Source organism: Felis catus, chromosome E3 (assembly GCF_018350175.1).
Source record: "Felis catus isolate Fca126 chromosome E3, F.catus_Fca126_mat1.0, whole genome shotgun sequence".
Classification (NCBI taxonomy): Eukaryota; Metazoa; Chordata; class Mammalia; order Carnivora; family Felidae; genus Felis; species Felis catus.
In genome coordinates this window covers 1515043-1540709 of record NC_058383.1, presented here as the reverse complement: position 1 = coordinate 1540709, position 25667 = coordinate 1515043, and the positions used below count along the sequence as shown (strand labels likewise).

The following is a 25667-nucleotide window of genomic DNA, read 5'->3' as shown; positions in this document are numbered from 1 at the left end:
AACAAGGAGATTCTTTGCACAATTGACGATAGCCTATAAACCCCGAGCCTGCTGCGTTTGTAGAGGGACTAGAAAGGCAGATACCAAAATGTTAACCATAGCTTTTCCTGGGGTGGTGAGATGGAATGATTGCTCTTTTCTTCTTTATGATGAACCGTTTTCTAAAGTTTATGTAACGAAAGGATTATTTTCGAGATAAGAAAAGGATCAACACAGGTTGTTATTCTATCAAATGCCACCAACGGTCCCCCACTGCCCACAGCCTGACTCTAATCGCTTTAAGGCCGTAAGGTGGGTCACCAGAGCCTGGCTTAGCTGACCTCATTGGTCCCTCATTGGTCCCAGCAGCCCCCAGCCCCACACTGCCCCAGCTTCTGACCTCCAGCTGCACCTACGTGCCCCTCGGGGCGGGGTTCCTTTCCTCCCACCTTCTGTTTGTCCTTGCAGGTTTTGACCTTCCTGAGAAGTCTCCCCCATCGCGAGGGCAGTGATAGTCCCCTTCCCTGTGCTCCCCTAGTGTCTTATCACTGCGCACTGGACTGCGTCTGGACTGGTGGGTCAGTGGCCACCTCTCCCTTTGCCCCCCTCCTTCCCCACGTCTCTGCTATACCCTCCTGTCCCTGCCCCCTCCATGGGCTGACGTGTATGGACTTTGTCCCTGGGCTCTCTGCATCGGGTTTTCTGGCCATTCGGCCGAGGAGGAGCCCCGCAGGGGAAGGGAGGAGTGTGGGGTCGGCACACGTGCCCCAGCTCCCTCCTATGGAGTCACCTCAGGCTGGAGGTCCCTCCACTGGAGGCCCCTCTCCAGGCCGTGGCGGGTGTCCGTACAGCCCCTCCTCATCCCAGGGGCCACCATGTGTTGCCCGCTTTGCTGTCCCTTGTGGGTCCTTACACCCTCTCTTGGAAATGGCCCCTTTGTAGGCACGCCCCTTGGATTACTCTATTTTGGGGCGTCGCCTCTTTCCTGTTGGGACTGCGAATGACTCATTCTCCAAGGAGGGGACACGTCTCGATGTGTCTGGCGTGTCGGTACACAGTAGGTGCTCCGTAATTGCATACTGAAGGGAAGAATGAATGAAGCCTCAGGATCACCTGTCCTGGACGGGCTGCTCTCTGTGCCGCGTGGCCGCGCACTTGGCCTCTATTCTCAGATGGGCCTAATTCTTCACGCCTCCCCGTGTCCGTATCACCTGCCACCCTGTCCCCACCAGCTACCCCCAGACACGCGGGTGGGCTGACCGGGATCGGCAGAGCCACCTTGCCGGCCACCCAGGTGTGTGAGCAATAGCGCGACGTGGCCGTTGGCGATGCAGCGTTATCGTGCCAATGGCGCGATGGCCCCACGTGCCATTTGACCTTCCCGGTGACCCAGTGTCGGCACCCTGCTGAGACGCAGAGAGGTCACCTACTTGCTGTGGTCACAGGGTCGTGAAGGGCAGAAGCTGGGTGTGAGCCGACGCTCTTGGCCTTCAAGCCCCATCACCTGATGGGCACTACACTTCGAGGCCGCCTCCGGGAGCCTGAGCACCGACCCCGGCCACGGGGCAGGGCTTACCTTGCACATCTTCATCCCGGGCTCGGAGCTCAGTCCTGAGCCCACGAGGATGCTGACCTCTTGACTTCGGAGCCTCCACCCCCCTCCTCACTGTGGTTCCCTTATCCAGACCAAACATCACCCCTTCCAGGCAGCCTTCCAGGTTCTTCCCATGCGGGGTCCCCATCCTCCCTTGGGCCTCCTGGGCTGAGCTGGGCCACCTGCCTCCGCGTCGGGTGCCCTGACGGCCGTGAGCTCCTCAAGGGTGGGGGCAGTGTTGGATCTGTCTCTGGGCTCCGATGGTGCGAGAGTGCCGCCCGCACACGTTAGGTGCCTAATCGGTGTGTCTTCTCCTGTGCCGTCTACCCTCATCAACTCCGCTATGACCTCTTTCAAGCGAGGGCATGGTGACCCACGCACCTGCGTTTTGGGACTGGCCTGGCGTCGGGCACGGAGCCACCTCTGTCCAGCCCTGGCTGTTCCTGGGAGGGTCGGGGCTTCTGGAACATTCTTGGCTGCTCGGGATGCCCCGCCCCCCTCCACCATTGTGTGTGCCTCTCCAGGTCCCTCCCCTCCCCTTGGACCCTTGCTTTGGTGGCAGCGCCCCTGGCAGTGACGCGTCCCTCTCACACACCCGGCCTGCCTACCCAGGGCAGGCGCCTCTGTCCTGTGTCTGTTGTCCTTTGATTTCCTATAAATAGCCAATTTTATCTCCTCAGTGACAGGGAGCAGCAGGCTGAGGAGCCTGGCCCCACTTCTGTCCCCTGGCCAGGACTGCCCTGTGTTACTGTGTCCCCTCTCTGGGTGCCCCCCCTTCCTGCCCCTGCTGCCTCTCTCGCCGGCCACCGGGCTTCCCCCGTGCTGTCCTCCCAGGACCCCACGGCAGAGAGCAAGGAGATGACCGACTTGGGAGGGGCTCAGTCGGGGGGAGGGGCAGTCAAAGCCCACCCAGGTTGCCCCATGCGGAGCCTCCTACCCAGAACCTTCATGTAGTTGGGGAGCACAGAGGTGAGGCCTGGTGGGGGGGAGCACAGAGGTGAGGACTAGCTGGGGGCAGACCGGCCCTGTGCGCGGCGCTGCGAGGCTGCTGGGGCCTGGGAGTCAGCTGGGCCCTGGGGGCCGGCACTGGCTTCCCTGCCGTCTCAGGGAGGTGCCTAAAGCTGGAAACAGCTCCTGAGGAAGGGGTGAGCTCCCTGTCACTGGAGGTGCTCAAGCAGAGGCTACTGGTCTTAGGGCTGTGCCCAGCCCTGAGTCCTTTCCTGCTGACCTGCCGGATCCCGAAAACCTGCCTCCGTCACTCTGCTCTCTGGGATCCAGTCCCAGCACCTCCCCCGCCCCCGCCAGTGTCTTACTGGGTCTTTGCCAGAAATACAGACGGGGAACAGGTTTGCCCCGGGAGTAGGGTGTGGGCCGTAGGGAGGAGGGCCTGGGGTGGCAGGCCAGCGGTGGTGGGGACACGTGCGTGCGTGCGTGTGCAGGAGGACCGGCCCCGGAGCTGTGAGAGGGAGGGAGGGGCCAGAGCGAGACGCCCCTTCCCCGCAGCACCCCGGGCCCCCCCCACCGGCTCCCCTGGGAGAAGGTGGCTTTGCTGGACCCCGGCTGGTGCTGGGCGCAAGGGCCCAGACGTGGCAAGGGGGAGCCTGCGACCTTGTGATAAGGATACTGGCACCAGCCACGGGGAGGGGCTTTCTGGGGGCGGGGCGTCAGGATCCAGTCTTCTCTGGAGAGTGCGAACCGCGCGGTTCACACATGCAAAGTGCTCCCTGGCTCCGAATGTGGGAGCACAGCAGGGTGAGCAAGGTACCCGTCCGTGCGTCCGGCTGTGGGGCTCCGAGGCTGGCTCGCCTCGACTCTGACTCACCCGCAAACCCACACAGGCCCCCGTCCCTGGCTGCCCACTCACACCCACGCGGCTTGCGGCCTGTGCGCACTTGGGTGCACGCACCAGACACAAGCCACCGTTCACCCGCCTCTGCACGTCCTCCAGCCCGGGGTGGACTGCTCACCTCTCCCAGGGTTCTTGTGAGCCCCCCCCACCCATGCTCACGACAGCCCACTCCTGCTGTCCTGGGAAGAGGGCTCCGTGGTGACCCTACCTGTAAATAACCCAGCCCCAACCCAACCCGATAAAACCACCCTAAATAGCACATTAAAAAAAAACCCAGATCCCTCCCTAAGTCCCATAGTAAAAACCCAGTACAAGTATTTGGGTTTTCCCTTTGTAGAATTTTTTTTTTTTTTTTTTTAGTAGATATAGTCTCTTTCTCGATTTACAGCAAACGTTGCAAATATAGAAATATTTTTCTGAACAACGGGATGACAGCATACAGGGGGGACGGGCCGGAGCACATGCTCATGGACCACGCCCCTTCCAGCCACCCCCGACAGCTGTCGCCGGGGCAAGGCCCTCCCCACAGCCTCCCCTGCAGGGCTCCGGGCGGGGGTCCTGGAGGCCACCCGGCCGCCTGCGTTGGCTCTGCCTCTCTCTGGTGGCCTCCGGAGTCAGCAGCCAAGAGACAGACCGAGGAGAGAATGCACAGCAAACCACAGACAGAGGCAATCGTGGCAGGGGGAGGGGGGAGCCGGGAGGCCACGCCGGCCACACCCCCACGTCTGGTGTTTTATGTCTTTTTAAGAGAACTTTACTTTTATTATTTTTTCTTAAAAAAGGAAGAAAATAAAGACAGAGAGGAAGATAAAGGCGGCAGAGAAGAATCCAAGAGGAAAGATAATGAAAAAAGATTCCCCTCCCCCACCCCCACGCCCAGACACAGTTTTCGGAAGTCCCTCGTGTGCGTGTCTGTGTGTGCGTGTCTGTGTGTGTGTCTGTGTGTGTGCGGGTGTGTGGCGTTTTGTGGCAGTCTCTGGGTTACAAATGGCTGCGGTGGGTCCTGTGTCCTCCTTGGTCCCCTGGGCGTCGCGCGCGTTTCGGGCTGGGGGCGGGGCGGGCGCGGCCGCGGGCTCAGGACTTGTGCTGGGCCGACACGCCCTTCCAGTAGTCCAGGATGTCGTGTAGATCCTCGTCTTTGGCGAACTGAACCTTCTTGCGCAGGGCGTGGCCGGCCGCCACGAACTCCTCGTGGTCCTTGTGGCGCCTGCGGCTGAGTCTGAAGCGCTCCCAGATGCTCTGGGAGGCCCTGCAGGCGTACTCGGGGCTGGAGGAGTAGCTCAGGTTGTGGTACTGCGGGGACAGCTGCGAGTAGGCCAGGTCGCGGGGCCGCGGCCGGGTCAGCGGCTCCAGGATGGACGCCTTGCGGCCGCCCAGGCTCTCGTGTGGCGGGGGCGCGGGGGGCGCGGGCGGCTCGGCGGGGTGGGAGCCGGGGTACGAGTGCCGGTGCTCGCCGTAGTGGCGGCCCTTCTCGGCCTCGGCCCGCAGCACAGCGGCCGCGGGCGTCACAGTGAGGATGGTGTCGGGCGCGGGGGAGCTCTTCTCGATGTACTTGGCCTCGGCGGCCGCGGCCTTGTGCCCGCCGGGGGCCTCGGCGCGGAAGGCCCGCGGGCTGCGCGCGGGGCCGCCGGACGCGGGGCCGGCGCGCGGGGGCCCGGTGGCCGCCTCCACGCTGTGGTGCCGCTGCAGGCCGTGGCCGAAGGCGTCCTTGTAGACGGGGGACAGGAAGCCGTGCTTGGCGGCCAGGGGCTCGGACAGCAGCATCAGCTGCGGCTCGGCGGCGGCCGCGGCCCCGGACTTGCCGCCCTGGAAGGAGGTGGCCTCGGACTTGAGCGCGTCGATGCAGTTGTTGATGATCTGGTTGACCTTGTCCACCTCCTTGGCGATGGTGGAGATCTCGGCCACGGAGCTCTGGCTGTCGGGGCCGGGCCGGCCCAGCTCGCCGTCCCTGCGCTCGGCCTGCTCGCCCGCGCGCACCTCCATGTAGTTGCCCTTGCCGGCCTTGGGCGTGCCGCCGCCCTCGGCCAGCTCGTACTGCTCCACCTCGCTGGCGGCCGCCGGCAGGTACGGGATGCGGGTCACGGCCTCGGGGCCCAGCAGCGGGCCCTGGGACAGCGGGGCCAGGCCGGGCGCCTCCATCTCGGGCCCGTACTTGAGCTCGATGATGGTCTTCTTGAGGCCGCCGGCCGCGGCCGCCTTCTTGTGCTTCTCTTCCTGCCGCCTCCGCCTGCGCAGGCAGTAGTAGACGGCGCCGAGCACCAGCACCATGCCGAACAGGCAGCCCAGGATGGTCATGATGTAGTGCGTGGCCGTGGACGGGCTGGGCACGGGGCCCGGCGGGCTGGGCGGCCTGGGCAGGCAGATGGTGAGGCAGGTGTGGTTGTGGTGCAGCCCGGAGCTGGTGGACACCACGCAGTAGGTGTAGTTGGTGAGCGTGTACAGGTTGGTGAGGCGGATCTCCTCCCGGGGCTTGGTCAGCCTGGACACGGTGGACGAGCGGCTGTTGTTGAAGTGCTCCAGCGTGTACATGCGGGTGAACGGGCTGGGCAGCTGCACCGTGATGGTGGCCGAGTTCTGCGTCAGCTGCTTGACCTTCATGAGGGGCCGGCCCTCGGCCTGGGGGGCCAGCGTGGGCAGGGCCACCAGCGGCGTGGTGCCGTCGCCGGAGAAGCACTCGTCGTCGGCGCACGGGGCCTCGCTGGGCTCCGGGGGCGGCGGCGGGGGCGGCGGCGGGGGCGGGGAGCGGCCGGGCGGCGGCCGGCCCGGCGGCGGGTGGGGCTCGGCCACGTAGGAGCCGTCGGTGCACACGGACTGCAGCTTGCCCAGGATGCTGCGGTGGCCGTGGCGGCCCTGGCCCAGGAGGAAGTAGCCGGAGTAGAGCGGTGGCGACTCGCACTGCATGCGGTCGTAGGCGTGCGTGGCGTTGGTGAAGGCCGCCAGCCAGCGCAGGAAGCCCAGGAGCTCGCACGAGCAGTAGAAGGGGTTGCTGTACAGCTCGCACACGGACAGCTTGGCCAGGCCCGCGAAGGTGGCGCCGTGGAGCCGCTGGATGCGGTTCATGGACAGGTCGATGTTGACGATGTTGGGGCACTCCCAGAAGGCGCTGGGCGTGACCACCTCGATGAGGTTGGCCTGCAGGTACAGGTACTCCAGCTTGCCCAGGCCGCGCAGCACGCCCTCCGTCAGGTTGCGCAGGCGGTTGTAGCCCAGCTGCAGCACCTGCAGGTTGAACTGGCCCGAGAAGGCGCCGTCCTCGATGTAGGCGATCTCGTTCTTGGTGAGGTTGAGGTACGTGAGGTTGCCGAAGCGGCTCAGCGAGGCGTACTGCACGCTGCGGATGCGGTTCTCGTTCAGCCGCAGGTCCACGATGGTGTTGTTGATCTGCTGCGGGATGGCCTCGTACGGCGGCTGGTTCTGGCTGCAGATGGCCAGCCACACGAAGCCCTTGTCGCCCTCGATCAGCCAGCAGTCGCCGTGGGCCAGCCCGCCCGCGTGCAGCAGGGTGGCGGCCGCCACGCACGCCCACAGCGCGCCCCACCGGCACCCGGCCATGGGGACCGCCGCCGCGGGAGCCCCCGCTCTGCCTGCCCGGGGGGGGTCCGGGTGGGAGGCTGGGTGCCGGCCCCTGGGGGGGGCGGGGGGAGGCTGCCTGCGTTCTCAGGGGCGTCCTGTCCCAGACGGCATGGTGGCGCAGCGGGCGTGCTCCCTCACTGCCGGACGCCCTGGGTCATCCGCCCGCGTCCCGCCGAGGCCGTGGCCGCCTCCCCCATCGGCCTGGGCGTCCCGACGGCTCCACCCTCCGCCTCCAGCTCCGTGGTCCTGCGGCAAGACAAGAGAAGAGAGGGCAGTCAGGAGACGCGGCGGCCGCGGGAGGCCCGGGGGTCAGGTGTGGCCCCGTGCCAGGCTCAGCTGAGCCGCCCGACAAAACAAGGAGGCGCATTCGGGGAGCCCGAGGACGACGCAGGGTGACAGGAAGTGCTCAGTACACACGCTGTCTTGAGGGCGGGGAGCAAGCCAAAGGAAGCCCCAGTTCGGAGCTTCCCACCCTCCCCAGCCCCGCTGCACCTGCTCGGTCGGGCTCAGAGTTCGGGTCGCCCCGGAGAATCAGGAACCGTGTGTGCCTGGCTCAGTGCCTCCCTCGTGACAGAGGGAAGACAGGGACGTCCTCTCCGGGGAGGGCACTCACAGCACTCACAGCCGCCTGCAGAGGGTGCTTTGAGCCCTGGCCCAAGGGTCCGCAGCTGGCAGGGCGCAAATCCTTCCAGGGCCCACAGGTCCCCTCCGGCTCCTCTCCGGGGAGGGGCTGGGAGGCCGCAGCCGGCACCATCCAGGCACTGCGCACGGCTAGGTTCTGGGCCGGAGCTCTCCTGGGCTGGGCCCGGGCTCCTCCGTCTCGCCCAGTTAGCCAGCTGGATGGTCCCTGCCTGAGGCTTTGCACCTGGCTCCGGGGCCCTGGAGGGTGTCACCACTCTGTGTGGGTAGCTCCCGGCAGAAAGGCCCGGAAGGCAGGGGTGGCTCTGCGAAGACTCCCCCACGGCCCCTCCCCAGACCCAGGCGAGGGCCGAGCCCTCCCAGCTCCACCAGCGACGCCCAAGACACGATGCGATGTGACGGTGGCCGCTGTCCCTCCAGACCCCGCGCTTCCCCGGGACGGGGCCGTCCCCCCCTGCCTGCCGCGGCCCCCCACCCGTGGGAGGATCTCCGGTCTGCGGGACGCCCCCTCCGCCCCCCGTATTTCTCCCGCAGGACAGACGAATGGGGATGTGTTTCCTTGTTAATGCTTGGATTTACAGCCGGCCTCTGTAACCGCTCTGTGGCCTGGCGGGTGGCCAGCTGAGTGTATTTCACGGATATTGACGTCTGCAACTAGTCTGCACTGAGGCGGTTTAAATTAGGAGAAAAAAATATAATGATGCGAAATGGATTTTCCTTCCCTTTGGAAACTTCATAAAGAACAGTTTTGATCTGGCTCCTGGGGAAGAGTCTCTTTCTGATTTGCAGAGCGGGGAGAGATCGGACAGGTGGGACCCGAGGAGGAACCCACCCCTGGCCCGGCCCCGGGTGCAAACCACCGGGCCCTCTCTGGGCCCAGTCGGAAGTGGCTTCAGGGTCCTGGCGGGGCACGCTTGGGTGTCCGTCCCCAAAGGAGGGAGACTGCCAGGGGTCGCCGGGGTCCCTGCACGGTCTGGCCCGTGACCTCCAAGGTGCCGTCCCCTGGGGAGCCCCTGGAGCGCATCCCCGTCGCTGTCACTCGGTGGCCACCTGCCTGTGCCCGGGCGGGCTGCTCCTCCCCCAGGGGGCCTCGCCCCAGTGCCCTGAGGTGCAGCGCGGCAGTGGGCGGGGGCAGGTGCGGGACGCGTGGGTCAGCCTGGCTCCCGCCTCCTCCCGGAAGCAGGTACTCGAGCAGGCCTGTCTAGGAAACCGGGCGCCTCAGCAGTGCTGATTGTAATCACCTTTAATCTCTCGCTCAAAATAACCCAAAGTCAAGTTAAGGAGGATTACAGGGCCTGAAGAAGCCTTATCACGGGCAGGCGCCCGGGGAGGAGGGACAGGGGCCCCCAGGCTACCAGCCTCTCCCCGCCCCCCTCCCAGGGGCGCCTGGGGGCGTGGGTCTGTGTGCTCGAGCGGCTTGCACAAGGCAGGTTCCCACACGTTTGTGCCGGGCTCGGTCGTGTGTCCGGGTGTGCACGTGCGAGGGTCAGTATACACACACACACACACACACACACACACACACACACGTTGGGACCCACGTTCGGGCATGTGCACGTGGACACGCGCACCTCGAGTGAACACGGCCCCGTGGTAGGATGTGCACGTGGTGTGCCGCCACCCGGGAGCCCCCGACCCCAGTGCCACAGCCTAGAGATTGGCCACCTTGTGAGCGTCAGGTGGTTCTGGGGACCAGTCTCGCCTCCCCTGTGCACCCGCACACTCTGAAGCCTCCGCCGTCGGGCTGGCCCGTGTGATGAGGGAGGCAGGGCCCTGAGGATGGGGTACGTCCCCAGTCCAGGGGCTCCCTCTGGAGGCTGTGGGGGATGGGAAGTCCTGTCTCACCCCACCTGGCCTTGGGTGCGGGGATATAGGAGTGGGCGTGTGACCCTGGTGGCTGGTCCCTTCTGCCCCTTTTATAGCCCCCAAGACCTGGCCTCGGAGGACCCAGGGATCTTGCCGCACAGCTCACTCTACAGATGGGAAACTGAGGCCAAGGCCACACGGTGAGTGGCCCCATCCTCCTCCTGTGGGGCTGGGGGCTGGGCGTCAGCTCCGGCAAGTGCCTGGTCCCCCGGGAGGCCCCTCGGCTGCAGGGACTGAGCGCCCCGAGTAGGAGTTAACCCCAGGGTAAGGGGGACAGGATGCCACCCCATGGGAAGTAGCCCGAGTCAGCTTTCTAGAGAGGTCCTGCTGGGATCACGCACCATCCCCGGGACTGCCCTTTCCTCCCGGGGCTCACTGGTTCATCCGTTAACCATCTGTAGCTGGCTCTGTCACCGCCCCCACCCCATTCACCCCTGTCCTCCTCGCCCGCCAAGTGACTCGTTAAATAAACGTACCCGGGACACCTGCCGAGAGCCTGCCCGGCCGGTGGGGTGTGCAGAACTCTCACACCAGCCCCCACCCGTCACCTGTCCCCTGGCCCCAGACATGCAGGTGCCCGCCCCCCTGCAGCTCTGGGATCCTCTGCCGGTCCCCCTCCCTCCACATCATCCCTGCCAGCTCGCGGTGCCTCCGAACTCCCTCTGTGCGTCCTGCCGGGCAGCCGTGGCCACACGTGGCTGCTGAGTGTTAGAAATGTGACTAGTGGCTGTCGTACTGGGCAGCATAGTTCTAGAACCTTCCATAGACACAACTCGACCTGAGTACCCGCTAGCCACTGCCCCATCTCCTTCCCCTCCGGGGCGCCACCAGCGGTTTCCAGCCCCCTCCCACGCGTGTGCTTCCCCCAGATCGTTCCCTTCCCCCGCTTTCTCGGGCTAGTGCGTGGGAGCCGTCCCCGCCCTGTGCCGCGGCCTGCGTCACTGGGGCCACGCTGCCGGAGCCTCCAAGAGCTGCTCGTTCTGACCCGTCCTGCGGGGCCACGGATCCATGCGTGTTCGATGCCATCACTTCACAAAACTCCAGCCTGAGTGCCCAGCGGTTTTCCCGTACGCACACCTGACCCAGACGGACGGACGCCCTGAGCACACTGCCCCGGCCGCTTGCTGGACCCCAGCTGGCACCCCGGACTCCTCAGGACGGCCCCTCGGAGGCCCCATGACTATGACCCCACACCGCAAAGAGGTGGGCAGGGGCACTCACACGGGAGCCGGTGGGCGGAGGGCAGGGGGCCTGTCCCGGGTGGGGAAGGCACCTGGTGGGGCATGAAAAGAACCCTGGGTAGGAAACCAAGCATCCCGCCCAGACGGGCGGAGGGCCGGTCTCTCGACAGCTCTGAGTGGGGCCCAAACCCCACACACTGCGGAAGATACTCAGGCACGAGCACAGGGCTGGCGTGCACACACACACCTCTGGTCTACCCCCTGCCTTGCCGGTTGAGTCCGGGCGGCAGGAGAGCCCTGGTGGCCACGTCCTCGTCCACGTGCCCGCTCCTGTCTTCCACGGCAGGTGGACATGCCGGGCACGGGGCATTTAGGAACAGTCAGGGCCCCGAGGCATCCACGAGCCACTGGGGCACCAGCAGGAGACGAGACTGAGGCCTGAGTGGTGCCGGGAAGGTGCCGCGAAATTGTGGGCAGTCGGGCAAGGCTGTTTGACGGGTCCTAGCAGGTGAGTAGGAATTTGTTAGGCAAAGAAGGGCGGTAACGGGTGTCCGAGGCAGAGAGGGTGGAGGCTCAGAGAACAGCCCCCCTCCGGGGAAGTGGGCGGTGACGGGCGGGCGATGCCATGGCAGGAGACGGGGTGGCAGGGGTCCCCGGGACCGGCGTGGAAGGGCCGAGCGGTGGGAGACCCCCACACGCGCTCCCTCTGCGGGGAGCGTGTCTGCCACGCAGGGGGCGACGGAGACGGGGCCCCGGGAGGCTGGCACCACGTCTGTTCTGTCACATCAGCCCTGCGGCCGCGTTGCCACTAATGAACTAAAGAAATACGGCGGTTCCAGGCTTTTAAACTTCTTACGACCGGATTTGCATAATCGCCACGGCCACGCTGGGACGGGAACACATCTGTCTAAAGATACCGTTGCCCTCCTCAATCACGGAGCCCCGACGTGAGGCCAGCACGGGGCCGGGGCTTCTGCTGAAGCAGTGGACTGTCCACACCCAGAGGGAAACGGGCCGAGGGCCAGGCGCACAGGGAGGCGGGGAGATGGGGGGAAAGCTATCGATCGATACGTTTTTACCGCTCCAATGTTTGGCCGATAGATCATGTTCACTGCTAATGTTTGTCTGCCTCTGCAGCTTGGCCCTGCTGCAGAGCCCCCGGGGCCGTGACAGGCACATCGGGCCGGTGCAGCCACTGGCCGACGACACGGCCTGAGCCAGCAGAGCCCGGGCGGGGCGGGGCCTGCCCGCCGCAGGCTTCGGATTCCTAGGCCAGGGCACGAATGCTGGGTCTGCCATGCTTTGGCTGTGTGACCTTGGGCAAGTCGCTTGACGTCTCTGGTCCCGCTTCCTCCTCCGTCAAACGGAGATCACCTGGGTAGCTCCCCTCGCGGCGTTACAGCAAGGATGACGTGACCAGATTATCTGAACCTTCCAGCATGTTCCCTGGTACAGGCACGCTCTAAAATGCCCACTCCCTTCGCTGGAGAGGCCCCTTGGCCTCAGGGGAAGGGGGTGGGGGGAAACGCACATTTCGGGCAGCGCGGGTGGACCCAGCGGGCCAGCTAGACGGGCGTCGTGGGTGCTTTCACTTCAGCAAGCCCCCCGCCCTGGTGCCCACGCCGCGGCAGTGCCGTGAAGGCCGTCTCCAGGCTCATCGCCCACGTCAAGCCCGCCCTCCCCACGCCGGCTTCCCATTTGCCCGAGGAGGCTGGCACGGGCTCCCGAGGCGGGCGGTCCAGCAGTGCTGACTCAGCAGGGCCGGATCCTCAGGACTTGGCCACAGGGTCGGTCTGGCAAGCCCCCGACCTCAGCTGGCCCTGGCCTTGTCCTCCGGGAGGCAGGCCGGGAGACGGCCGCCTGCGCCACGCGTCCTCCCCGCGAGATGGCGGAGGGCTCTGGCGAAGGTCGAGGGACGGGGCCTGGGAAGAGTGCGGAGCGCCCGACGTGCGCGGTCCACGGGAGCCCTGAGCCCAGGGGCCTCGCCCTGCCTGGCCCGAGTCTGGGACGAGCGGGAAGTGTGCAAACAGAGGCGATCTCTTATTTCCTCCAGGACCCCGCGTGAAGCGAGTGCCTCCTGTATATGGAGCCACCTCTCTGACGTCCAGAGACACAGGGGTCGGTGTCACCCCGATAAGACGTAAGATGGATATGGAAACAGGCCCCAAAAGGGAAAAGCCAGCAGCCGAGATCTTCCCGGAGGAAGGACAGTGGATCGCCCATCAGCGCCCATCACGCCGCTTGCTAAAAATGCAGATTCTGGCCCCAACTCCCGCCGAGGTGCTGGCCCGGGACGGCCGGCTACGGGTGCCTGGTCCAGCAGACACGGCGGGAAGGGCTCCGGGCAGGGCTGGGGGCTGGATGACGCCGGGCTCGCACCGTCCCCCCTCCAGCAGGCCCCGCAGCTCCAGGCTGCTCTGGAGTTAATTAGGGACCCCAACGTTTAATGGTCTGTTGTGCTTCCACTGGGCATCTTTTTAAATTAAAAAACATGATGTATGGCACTGTTGGAAGGAGAAATCACTTTGCGATGGTTTCCTGCTCTGGCTCGGGCAGGGATCGGGGAGGAGGGTGGCTGGCCGGCCTCCAGGAACCATGGGCACATGACCCTCTCCAGGAACACCGGTCCACCCCCGGCCGTCAGGAAGCATGTCACCGACTCCAGGCAAGGGTCTGGGTGTCCAAAGGACACTGGCACTGTTCCCCATCGCACCCTCCTAACCCTGGCAGCCAGGAAGTTCTATCTTTAGTCTGACCTGAATCTCTCCAGTTGTTTTGAGGGATGGCTGGTTTGAGACGGACCTCGGAGACTTGCCGCTTGCTTTTCCCAGTGCAACCGAGACCTCCAAAGGCCCTGAACTCTGGGAGCCCTCTCAGAGCCGGGGAGTTCTGTCCCTGTTCCGAGCTCCGGCGGAAGGCGGGACGTCCACACAGAACGCCGGCTCCCTCTCCCCACGAGCCACCGGCCGGGCCACGCCCGCAGACCCGATGACCACGGCCAAGCCCGCTCACCCGCCTGGCCTCTGCACGGACAGGTCCTGCCCGAGTCTCCGTTGCTATGATTCTTTCATCAGAGCACATTTCCTGGCCGCTATTAATTGTACTAAAGATTTGGGGCATGGTTTCCAAGCAGAGGTTATAAATTAGCAATTAACCCTCAAATGTTACAATGAGGGTAATCGGATACCAAGCAAAGACCGGCGTCAGAAGTATCAGTGACGCGACACGGGCTGCGGCGGACAGGACACGTCCGCGGCACCAGGGCCGACCACGATGCCGGCTGAGCCCCGGTGGGCGCCACGCTGGGGGGAAACGGCCGCTCTGGCGAGGGGCCCTCGGGGAGACTCCCAGGCAAGGTGCAGAACAGCCAGCATGGCCCCCTCGGCGGCCGAGGTGTTCCCACACCAGAAATGGGGCTCTCTCCCCTACGTTTCTGGAGAGTTCCATCACAACACCTGGGATCCCGACAAAAGACTTCCAGGTGATCACCCTCAAGCTCGCGTCCCAGGAAAGAGGCTTCTGGAAGGGAAGCCGGCAGCACGGGCAGGCCTGGGCCCCCAGACTCTTGTCTTTCCTTTGTGCGTCATCAAACCTGCACACGCGCACACGCACGGCTTCCTCTGCTCTGCAGCTGAGGGAACTCTGAGCCACCCTAGGAGCAGACGTCACCTCTATCTGCTAACGTCCTTACGGTCTGGATTCTTACCGTTTCACTTTCAATCCACCTGGAAGGTATTTGGCTGGGGTGAAGAAGACGTAAAATCAATCCCTCGCCCCCACCAATAGGCAACAAATTTGTCCTGCCAGCACGAATTGAATAATCTGTCCCCTCAGCTGACGCGTGAGGCCCCAGCCCCCAGCCCAACGGCAGCATGCTTCCCACAGGGCAAGTCTGGTCAAGCCTGTCCTCCCTCTTCCACCCCGCATGGCTCCCCAGCTCCCTCAAGAGAGTCCACGTTGAGGGGACGGTCCCCGCCTGGCCTGCCTCTCACCGCCCCCACCTTGCCCTAGAAGGCAACGGTCGGCCTGCCTCTCTCACATTTTCTCTAAGGCGCTGTTTCCCCGCCTGGGACGTAACCCCTCCCTGCACATCACCGGTCCACCCCCACGTGCTCTGTGTTCAGACCCGACTGGGGCTGCGGTCCCCCCTTGTAATCCCAAACCTGCCCTACTATGCCCCTGTGCTGCAAAGCTCTGACTTCCCGTCTGTCCCTCCCCATCAGTCAGACCGTGGGCCGAAGGCTCTGGGATGTCCTTTCCAGGCGTGGAGTAGGGGGCCTGTGAATGTCACCTGTGAAGGGGCCCAGCCACGCGTGTGGCTTTCCAGGGATGGTCTCCCATTTATGCCTGTTGCTCTGGTGCAGTTATTAACGGACGCTCTTTCACTCGCCAAGCATTCCTGCTAGGTTGTAAGGCCACCAAGGAGGCCTCTGTCTGGAGACTATTCTGTCCCATCGGTGGCCCCCGGCCCCTCTCGTGACACCTTAGCAGCCCCATTAAATCCTTGCAACTCTGTAACAGGCTTCCGTATCTAGGACGAAACCCATCCGTTCTCGCTCCCCGCGTTCCAGATACCTTGCTCTGGGTGGGTATCCTTCCGGGTGAACTTTCAGAATGACTTCAAACCACGTTGCCAAGGCGCGGACGGCAGTGCACTGAGCCTACAAATTAATTTCGGAAGAGCCTTAGGGATCGTAACATTCCAGCTCAGCCTACCCCACTACGCCTGCTTTCTCTTTGGTCTCTCGGGAAAACTTTACAGCCTCCTTCATAATGATCTCAAATTTTTCTTGTAAATTTATTCCTGGGAATCCCGTGGGGTTTTCTGTTGTTCCGTTGTGAGTGGGGACCATTTATTTCATTATGTTTTCTGACTAGCGGCTGCTGGTGCAGACGAGAATCATTGATTTGTGTATGTTTGCCTTATACCCAGCCCCGTACCTCTGCCGAGTTCTCAAATTATTGCTTCAGTTGGTTCTCGTGGCTTCCTTGGGTCTCAAATCTGACCGTCTGCAAATAACTGCAATCCTTTCCCACAGACATCCCGTTTAATTCGGTTTCGTGTCTTATTGCTATGTCTAGCGTTTCTGGACAGTGATAAAGGGCCCTGTTGGGTTTTTTTAATAAAAGTTTCTGAACAGGAATCATGAAAAAATCTCATCTCTTAGAACGAGGGTGGCCAGGGAGCGACATCTACTCTTTACTGTGATGAAAAAGTACCCTTTCCGTTCTGGTTTTAGCAGTTAACTTAAAACCAGAAACTAGCACTACGTTTTATCAGATACCTCCCTCCCATCGTTTATGAAGATGGCATCCTGGCCAACCTGTTGATGCTCTGTATGATATTAATAGATTTCTTTAATATTAAGCCATTTTGAGTTCTTTTGACAAATCCGACATAATCATGGCAGATTATCTTTCTGATGTTCTGGGGAATTGGGTCTGCTTGTGTCTTATTGAGGATTTTTGATCCAGTCTTTACGGGCAAGATCCGCGTGGGGTCTCATTTTCCATACCGCCTCTGCCTCCTGGGGTTCGGGGCCGTTGTCGCTTCTGCCGGGGGAGATCTCCTGCAGACGGTGGCAGCCGGCTCAGTCAAGAGATGCCTTTGATGGGGGACCTCCCGGGTCCATGAGCTCAGGGCCCCTCCGTGGCAGAGGGGCTCCCGGAAGCCGTGCAGGCAAATACCGCGAACGACGTTGTCAAGTGAATGGTCGTTTTCTCAAGTGAATGTCACCCCTGGTTCATCTTCTGTGCGTTCTAGATTCTCCTGATCCGCGGTTGGCCCAGAGAAGTCTCTGCTGGCAAAGCTTACACCAGCCTGGCAGGCATCAGAGTTGGTGAATTCCACGTGGGCCTCTGGGAGACCCCAGCGCCCAAGGACGACATTAGGATCGTGAGGGCACCCTTGCGGGCAGTCTGGACCTAGTCTCGGATGCAGCCGCCACCGATAAGAAGCCGCTTCCCTGACACCGCCTGCTGCAGAAGCCTGAGGTGTGTGGGAGGGTCTCGGGGTGGCTTCTAGAAAGAGCCCCCAGCGGGGGCATGAAGACAAGCCACCCAGCCCAGCCCTCCCTGGATGCCTGCCCCACAAAGCCACGAGGTCAGTGTGGCTCGTTACATCGCCATGGGTAACAACCTGATGTCAGGGGTCGGGTGAGCCCCGCGTCCCCCCCCCCCCCGAGCCTCGCCTGCCCCGCCTATCACAGGCAGCTCCTCGCCCTCAGAATCCGGGGTGTTTGCGAGCATGCTGGCTGGGCGGGACCCCTCACCAGAGGCGGGATGTGTGGGGCGTGACCCTTCCGCCACCAAATCACTTAGACTTTCTCAGCCTACGTCTTCTCTCCTCTGGGAAGTGGCAACAATCAAGTGACCTCCTGGTTCACCGAGGGATCCGCACACGAGAAACGCGTCCCGTGTGCACTGCTCTGTGCTCCGCGGGGGCCCTGTGGGGCTCCGGCCGTCTCCAGGATCTGGGGACAGACGGACGGGGCAGGGTTTGCGCAAAGTCCAGGCAGTGCAGCCAGGCCCCGGGAGCCTGAGCGTTGGGGTGGCACCGTTCCCAGGGGGCGTGGGCCGCAGCCAGCCCCCAGCTGCCCCTCCACTCCCCCCGCCAGCTCTCAGAGTCCATAAAAAATCAATCTAATGACACAGCACACATTAATTATAGCTGCAAGACGAGGAACGGGATTGATCTGGAAGGGGCTGGCTCTGCTGTTACCCAGATGCTCTGCCAGAGACCAGACCGGAGCCTGTCCCCCAACATGGGGCTGGGGGGACAGAAGGTGGAGGCCGCTGGGAGGGCAGCCTGGGGGCAGGACACCGGGGCGTGGGTCTGTCCCCACTTCCCTCTGGTTTTCTGACCCCAAACCGAGACTGCAAGGGGTGGGGCGCCCTCCAGACAGCTGTGGGTGGGCAGGACCCAGCCAGACCCCTCTCATCTCCCTCCCCTACAAACAGCATGGAGGGAAGGCCCGTCCTGGGCGCTCCCAAGTCCAAGGGGTTGAGAATGAGTATTCCTGGGCACGGCCGGAGCCCCAGCCAGACGGCATGACGGAAGGAAAGGAAGACCCGTCAGGAGCTGGGGAGCCAGCCCGGGAGGGACACGGATGTGCTCTAAGAATGTCCCGTGTCCCCTGAGGATGGGGCTCCGTGGCCGGCCTGAGGGCCCATCGCCACGCACAGGTGTGGCCGGGCTCGTGGTCCGTCCCAGTCTGCTCTGGCGGCCGGCCCCCGTTTCTCGGTGGGGAGCAGAGGCTCGGTTCCCCTCGATGCCATCCCCCCCACTGGTCTGTATTCTGGAGGCGCTCGGGGACCCTCCCTGGGCAGCCCTGGGGCTAGAAGTGACTGTAGGTCCCCTCAGACGGCAGCCGCACCCCAAGTCCCTGAGATCCGGGGGTGCTGGGGCCCCCCACGTGGGCCCGGGGACAGCTCCGGGCGGGCCTTCCCCTGTGTGTGGAGGGGGCGGGGGGCTGGGGCTGCGTTTGGCTGTGCCGCGCTTCCCGCTTATGTCTGAGCTGGGAGATCCAGCGTGGTCCGTATGCCGCGGTTATAAATAGAGCTCCTCGGGGGGGGCTTCGAAGGGCCAAGGTGAGAAAAAACTGGAAGCATCATGGGCGGGGGGGGGGGGCTGGCAGGACAGCAGCTTGCGGCCTGACACCTGCGGGGGAGGGGTGTCCCCGGAGTGCGACCCTCGGCCGCGGCCTCCCCCCGCCCCCGCCGCACTTCACGCGCACACAGCAGCCTCGCACATGAGCGTCTAATTACCGCCTCACCGCGGGCAGGAGTCCCGCCACCGGAGCAGCTGGAGGTCACTCGATCCTCCGCGTAAGTGACACCGCTGGAAGCCACCCAAGCGAGGTGTGAGGACGCGCTCCCCTCCGCGGGTCTACCCTCCAGCACCGGGCGCATCAAAGAGAGAGCGGAGCTGCTGGGGCTCACGCCGCCTCCTCCCCCACACCGCCTGCCGCCTCGCCCCGGGCTCTGAGCCTCCGTCTGTCTGCGGGCCGTCTGTCCGTCTGTCACCCGCGCCGTACCGCCCACCGGCCTCCGGGAGTCTGCAGGAAGGGGACACATGCTGGAGGCCAGGACCAGGAGCCCGGCATTCCCTCCAGCTGGAATAACAGGTCACATCTCCACCTTGACAGAGCACACAGGACAAAAACGCGCCAGGAAGGGGTCAGCAGAGAAGCGTGGCTCCACGCCACCTCCAGGGAAGAGAATGAGGCAAACGCAGGTTGAGCCAATAGATGCGGCCACCTAAGAAGGTAACCGTGGCTGACTTAACAGAGATCTAGCAGGTAGAATAGGGGAGGTGACCATCTCTATGCAGCACCGCTCAGCCTGTATTCAGAGAGGTTTCAGACTTTAAGGAAGACAAGCAGAGCTCACAGTCCGAGAGCACCTACTAGGAGTCATGAACTTGGCTGAGTCTCCACAGCTGCTCGACGGGGCGGGATTCAAACCCAGGCAGTTCGGCCCCGGGGCCCCCGTGCGTCGCCACACATCAGGCGGCCAACAGGTCCGCGTGGGCGAGGCGAGGGAGCCGGCTGCGAGGGGACGATGCAAAGGCAGGTGTCCGAGGAAAGGCGAGAGGGAGAGGCGGCGTCTGCGAGGGGCAGGGCCTCGGTGCACCTGTACCCGCACAGCAGGCGCCCCCAGGCCCTGCGGGTGGACGCTCACCCTCCCGACGTAAACCACGCGGCCTTGCTGGAAGGCAGAGGCGCACGGAGCACGGGAGCCGAATGCCCGTGCCGGGCGCGTACGTGGCGCGGCCGTGAGAGGCGTCCACGGGTGCACGGATCAGAGTGCGGCACGGTATGCGAACAGCGGAGCGCTGGCTGGCGGCGAAGGGGGGCGAGCCGTGAACCGCGCACTCGGCACGATGCCCCCACAGGTGCGCCACCGAGACCCCGGGTGAGCCTTCCGAACCCCTGGCGCGCCAGCCGCGTCGCAGAAGCGCTAAACGGCGCCAGACAGCGGGTTCGCAGGGGGGCTCCGCCAGTGGAGGGAGGCGTAAAAGCTGGTGTGAGAATCACCATCGCCAACTTCCGCAAAGGCCCCACTGCCTCACGAGGCGGGGGTGCCGGGCGCAGCCGGCCCGGAGATGCTGGGGGGGGGGGGGGGGGCTGCGGGAAACCGTGTACCTAACGCCACTGAGCCGCCCCCTTACAAACGGGGAAGGGGGGAAGGTGGCGAGTGTCGCGTGGTGTGTGTTTTACCACGGTGAGAAGTGGAGGAAGAAAGAGGGCGGAGAGGGTCGGAGAAGGGCACGCGGGGGGCTTCGGGGCACTTGGACACAGGCCTCCTCGCTCCCTCCAGCGCTTCCCTGCGCCACCGGCAGCGCGTGGGGATTAATATGAAGCCAGGAGGGGCGGCGTTCAGGTATTCATGGTGTTATTCTTCGCACCTTTAGCTGTATTAAATATTTTATAATTAGTGAAATATTTATCAGGATTTCTTAAATATTTGAGACATCTTAAATACTTTAGAATGGATTTTTCCATGTTTTGGAAGGAGCGGGCTGCTGTGTATGACTGAGCTCCCCGTCGCCAGAGGTGTGCAAGGAGAGGCAGGGTGTCGGAGAGGGCACCGCCCCTGGCAAGGGGTTCCCCAAAACCGGGAGAGCTGTCAGATTCACCCGTGAGCTTTCACAAAACAGAAACTTCCACAACCCAACTCTACCCCTGGTTCAGGTTTAGGGCCGGGGCCAGGCATCTGCTTTCGTTTAAAGTGCCCTCTTCCCTGGCTGGGACCCCGTTCTGGTTCCGGCTTTGTTTTCTTTGGTCCTGAGGACCAGGCCCAGGCCACTCGGGCCCCCACCAGCCGGGCCGATCCCCAGGGCTGAGGGTCACAGCCACTGAGCGGAGGGTGAGAGGCACCAGCCCCTGGAGCTGCGGGCCCAGGGCCCCTGCTGAGTCCTGCGGGGGCTCTCCTTGCACAGATGGGAGCACTGAGGACCAGAGCGGGTAAGGAATGGCCTCAGGATCCCAGGGGAATCTAGGACGGAGGGGAGACCGGGCTTCTCATCTCTGACCTAGGACTTCCCTGCGTCACACGCTTCACCCCTCCTGGTCGTCCGAGCTCCAATACTGACCTGCAGTGTCGGGGGGAAGTGCCCCCTCCGAGTGCCCTCTTCTGCCCTGGGCCCCGCCTGGCTTTGACCACGCACGGAGGCAAGGTTCGACGGACTGAACTTGGCCGACGCGACGTGGTGCCCTGCACGCTGACTGGTGGCCTGGTGCTCTGCCCCCTCCTCATCGGGTGGACCCCTGTGTGCCGGCCCCCTGCCAGGGCAAGGCGGGGGCACACGGTGGCTGTCCAGCAAGGGGCCTGAGGAGCCACGTCAACAGAACCTCCCAGCTTTGGCCTCGACCTTGTGAGGGCTTGCGCTCGGGCCCAGAGAAGGAAAGGAACGTCCCCCCCCCCCCCGCCTGGTCACACAGCAGGGTCGCGGTACAACCAGGGCGAGGACCTTGTTCTCCTGACCCGTCTCCAAAAGGCTCCCTCGTACCCACCCTGAGGCCCTGGGGCTGTGCCTTAGCCGGGGTGAGGGGCGGGAGGGGGCTGATGACTGCCCTGGGGCTTCTTCCCTCCTGCCCCTCCACTGCCCAGGGGGGCGCCGGGGCACAGGGGCCGAGGGCTTGGGCTACACAGACAGAGATGCCATCTGCCCAGTGCCGGCCCTGGTCAAGTCGCTAAATCCGCGTTTCCGCTTCCTCGCCCGTGGGCCTGGGGCTCAGGTGCACTCGGGCCAGCTTTCTGCTACCAGAAGTCTGGTTTTAAAGGTGCCGACGCACGCTTATTTAAATGCGGTCAGACACAGGAAGGAGCAGCTAATCGCACGCTGGACTTCGTTCGGTAGAAGAGGAAACGGAGGGCAGGCTGGCGCCTCGACCCAGGAGAGCGGCTGGGGGCAGCCTCCGGGCCACTGGAGGAAGCGAGGCTCCGACTGGATCGACGCTCGGAATCTGGTCGTGGCCCCACTTGCTATGGCAATGAATCAACCGTCACAGCACATGACAAAACAGGACCCAAGCAGCCTATCCTGTGGAAGAGAGACCCACGGGGAGGGAGGCTCGGGAGAGGAGGGGATCCGGCTGGGAAGGGAGACGTGGTCTCAAGGGCCCACAAGACCCTGGAGCAGGAAGGGGCCTTTACAGGCCTCGGGACCACAGCCCCAGGCTGCGGAGCCCCCCCCCCCCCCACGATGCTGGGACAAAGGGCCATCTGGTCTACCACCTGCCCCCACCCCGGGTAGGGCTGGGCTGCGGCACTCGGCTGCCGGCTCCTTCCCGCCATAAACCCGAACGCTCCGGCCCCTAGGGAGCTCTCTGCCCAGCCCGGCCCGGGGCCGAGGCAGGCTGGGGACTGGGCCTGGTGCCCCTGCAGGAAGCTGGACAGACCTCCCGCCGCCTGGACCTGACGTAAGCTGGAAGGCCTCTGGGGAAACCAAAAGCGGGGGTGGGGGAAGAAGCCCGTGGCCCAACTTGGAGAATCTGGCCCTCCTGCCTGGTCCCGCCTTCCTCGTCCCAACAGAGGTGACGGGCAGAGTCCTGGGCTCTGTCCGGGCCGGGCCGGGCCAGGCCAGGGTCCGAGGATGTGGGCTTCCTCCTGATGAGGAGAGCAGGTGTGGGGTGGGTTGAGAAGGATCGGGGTCCACCCGCGACGGGGTGAAACGTGCTGCTGGGGCACTGTCACCTGGGCCGGACAACAGAAGCCCAGGGACACGGGGCAGGGTCCAGGGCAGGGGCGCCCAGGGCCTGCAGGGCGAGGCCGCTGGAGCCACAGGCCTCCCCAGGGATCCGTTCCTTGCCCGACCACAGTGCTTGTCACCCACCAATCAGAGCCGAGTCCTTTGGGCCCTGCCACGTCCTTGGTTTTCTACAAGACTCCGCAGATGTGTCAGCCGCTCTAGGAAGAGCAAAGTCCTCACGGGCTCCGTGACATCAGCGGCCCTGCATTCTGCTGGCCCACGTGGCGACTTCGAGCCTGCCACTCTGTGACTCCTGCCCTCTCTCCCACGTGGCAGGGACCGCAGCTCTGCCCTGCCCCCTTGAGGGCCACAAACAGCAGCTGGGGCCCTGCCACGTGCCAGATGCTGGGCTCAGGGATGCAGACAACCAAACTCAACCGGTACGGGTGTCAGCCGGGGACTCAACCTGATCTGTGGGTTCAGGAGGGCTCCCCGAGAGGCGACATTTCTGCAGAGACTTGAACAAAGAGAGAGACTTAACCATGCAAAGGCACCTGGTGAGCAGAGCGGGGGCAGATGGGGCATACAAGGGACCAAGGAGGCCAGGGGAGCTGGAGCCTGCAGGGGGGTGGGTGACAAGACCCCAGGGGGTGCAGGACTGCTGGGAGCCTTTATCTTACCCCAGAGTGTCTGCCGAAGACAAGATCTTGCCTGAAGGGCAATAAGGAGCCACCGAAGGTTTAGTAGAGAGGAGCTACGATCACCCTGGCTGTGGCAGGACAACAGTGGGTATGCGGGAAATCAAGAAGAGGCGTCCACGGTCACGGCAGGAGAGACGGCAGAGTGTTCTGGACCAGACGGCGGGGGAGGGGAGGAGGGAGGGACGTGGATGGAGCCAGGAGACGTGGACTACATCCAGTGACACGCATACGAATGTGCCCGGGAAGTCTGGAATGTTCCCAGAAGCACCAGTCACGAGAGCCCCGAACTGGACATTACCCAAACGCCCACCGACAAGCGGACAGATGATCCCCAGGGGAACACCCACGACGGAAAGCTATCGTGTGGCAAAAAAGGATGAGTGAACCGTAACGACGCGGCCAGGGGATGAACATCGCAAACAGCAGAGCACGAACCGTTTGCACCAAGTTCCAAAATGCGCAGAAACAATGTGGTTCAAAGGCTAGCGGTCACCCCTGGGGGCAGCGACTTGGAAGGGGACGTGAGGGGCCTCCGCAGAGCCGGCGACGCCCTGTGGGTTGGCCTGGGTGCTGAGGACATGGGTGTGTCCGCTGGACAAAAACTCACTGAGCTGAGGATGCCTCCGGGGTGTGTCCCCTCCTGTCTGTGTGCCATACTCCAGGAAGAGATTCAAAGGAGAAAGGAGGTACTCGGGAGATCAGACCAACGTGATTTTCTGCGTGACGGTGACGGGAACAGCGGGGAGGCGGCCTGGCGAATGCAAAGGTGGAGGCATGATGGGCCAGCGTGGTCACGGCCATGCTGAGTTTAGGGTGCGTGTGTTGGGGACAAGGGGAGAGGCCCCAAGGCCTGCACCGGGCAGAGGGCTGAGCACAGGACAAGCTAGCCCCAGGGCAAGGCAGTGGACACCGTGTGCGGAGAGGGGCAGGAATGTTAGGGGCACCCGAGGAGAGGAGTGTCCGGAGGTAGGAGGAGCTCGGATGCCAAGAGCAGAGAGAGAAGGTGGGGTCAGTGACCCCAAGCCCTGTGTCCGTGGGAGCCCTCTGAGATAAGGAAGCTGTAGTGATTGTGGGATCTTACAGGTGGGTGAGATCACGATGAATTCTCGTATCAGACGGGTCTCTGTTGCACTGGCAGCAGCTGTAACACACAGAGCTTGGCTGCAGAGGGCTCAGAAAGCACTAAGGGGGATGGGTGGGGGGCAAGAGAGGCAGGTGCAGAGACCAGGTGCCGCCCCCGAGGATGCACAGAGCAGGGGCTGGCGGGGCCTGGGGAAGGGAGCCGTCTCTGAGCGATGGGCATCTTCATGGACATGTGTGTCCAAGTTGGACCCTGGATGTGGAAGGGGGCACCAGAGGGGGGTCAGGGCTGCCTGACCCAGACCTGGCCTTGTTGGTGGGGAGGGCGCCCCCTCGGGTGTGGAGAGGAGGACAGGGCAGCATCCAGAAGGCTGACGCTATGCAGGAGGTCAGGACCCTGGACAGCTCTGGGCCATCCCACCGTCAGAGCCTCTGAAACCCAGGCTCACAGGGGCTGAAATGCTCAGAACGAGAAAGAACGAGGCCCTGCTGTCCAGGGAGAGGCTGTGTCACTCATGTGTCCAGGGCCCTTGGTGTCCCCAGCCAGAAAACAGGCGACATGGGGAATGGGGGGGGCTCCTCTCTGCCCCTCCAGGAAGCCCCTCTGCTCCTTCTCTGAGCCCTGCATGCATTCACAGTCCTGCCCGGGAGCTACGAAGCCTAGGCTTACGGGAGCTCCCCAACTCCCCTGCAACCCCCCCCCCCTGCAGGGAGCACACAGTAGGACTGCAGCAGTGCTCCCCTCCCCTCCCCGCCAGGAGTCTCAGAGCATCAGCTGGTGATCCTGGAAGAGCCGCCGGCTGACGTGCACACGGCATTTCAGGGCCTTGCGCCAAGCAGCCAGGCTGGGGACACCGCGTGTGCAGGGCGAGGGCCAGCCCGGAGCAGCTCGGGCAGAGCCAGGCAGACTCCCTGCAGGCGGCCCCAAGTACCCTCCCCTCCATCAGAGAGCAGTGACGCTTCCGCAAGTGTGAGTCAGACCCCGTGTCCACCTGCAGACCCTGGGCAGTCACTCGGGGTCCTTGTACCAGATGGTCCACTAGTGCTGGTGTACGGAAAACAGTCCTCCCGGCTCCCAGGCCCCACGCCTGCCACCTTCTCCCAGCCTGCTCCTACTCTCCCGGCAGCTCCCTCCTCTCCCACCACCCCCACCCCACGGCTGTACCTCCCCGCACACCCCCGACCCACTTCCCAGGCTGGATTCGCAGTTCACCGGGTGGGGCTGAGTGTGTGGAGGGGAGGGGAGGGCAGGGCAGGACAACCACACACACACAGGGGCCCCCAGGGTCATGGGGACACATGCGCAGAGATGCCCACACAGCAGGTGCGGGGGGGGGGGGGGGAAGGAGGGAGGGCGGGAGAGGCACAAGTGGGGAGCTGCCTTGGTGGCAAAAAGAGGGCTCAGAGCCCAGAGGCAGGAGTAAGATCTCTGAGGGAGGAGGCGAGAAGATCAGGCCGAAAGCCCTGCCTGCGTGGCAGGGACGGGGACAGTGGGACAGGAGGCATGAGC

At 63.8% G+C, this 25667-nt stretch overlaps 2 protein-coding genes across 3 annotated transcripts in view; one reads left to right on the top strand and one right to left on the bottom strand.

Annotated features, from left to right (window-relative positions):
* Window positions 1–9640, top strand: part of MAD1L1 (mitotic arrest deficient 1 like 1) — a 362570-nt gene extending 352930 nt beyond the window's left edge. The window contains exon 18 of the mRNA XM_045048077.1: window positions 9557–9640. Within this exon, the coding sequence (XP_044904012.1) occupies window positions 9557–9625 (69 nt within the window). The 3' untranslated portion in view covers window positions 9626–9640. The remainder of the gene's footprint in view (window positions 1–9556) is intronic.
* ELFN1 (extracellular leucine rich repeat and fibronectin type III domain containing 1) overlaps window positions 4460–25667 on the bottom strand; it is a 60367-nt gene continuing 39159 nt past the window's right edge. For both annotated transcript variants that reach the window (XM_045048074.1, XM_023246428.2), the window contains exon 3: window positions 4460–7241. In XM_045048074.1, coding sequence (XP_044904009.1) covers window positions 4497–6974 — 2478 coding nt within the window. In that variant the 5' untranslated portion in view covers window positions 6975–7241 and the 3' untranslated portion in view covers window positions 4460–4496. The remainder of the gene's footprint in view (window positions 7242–25667) is intronic.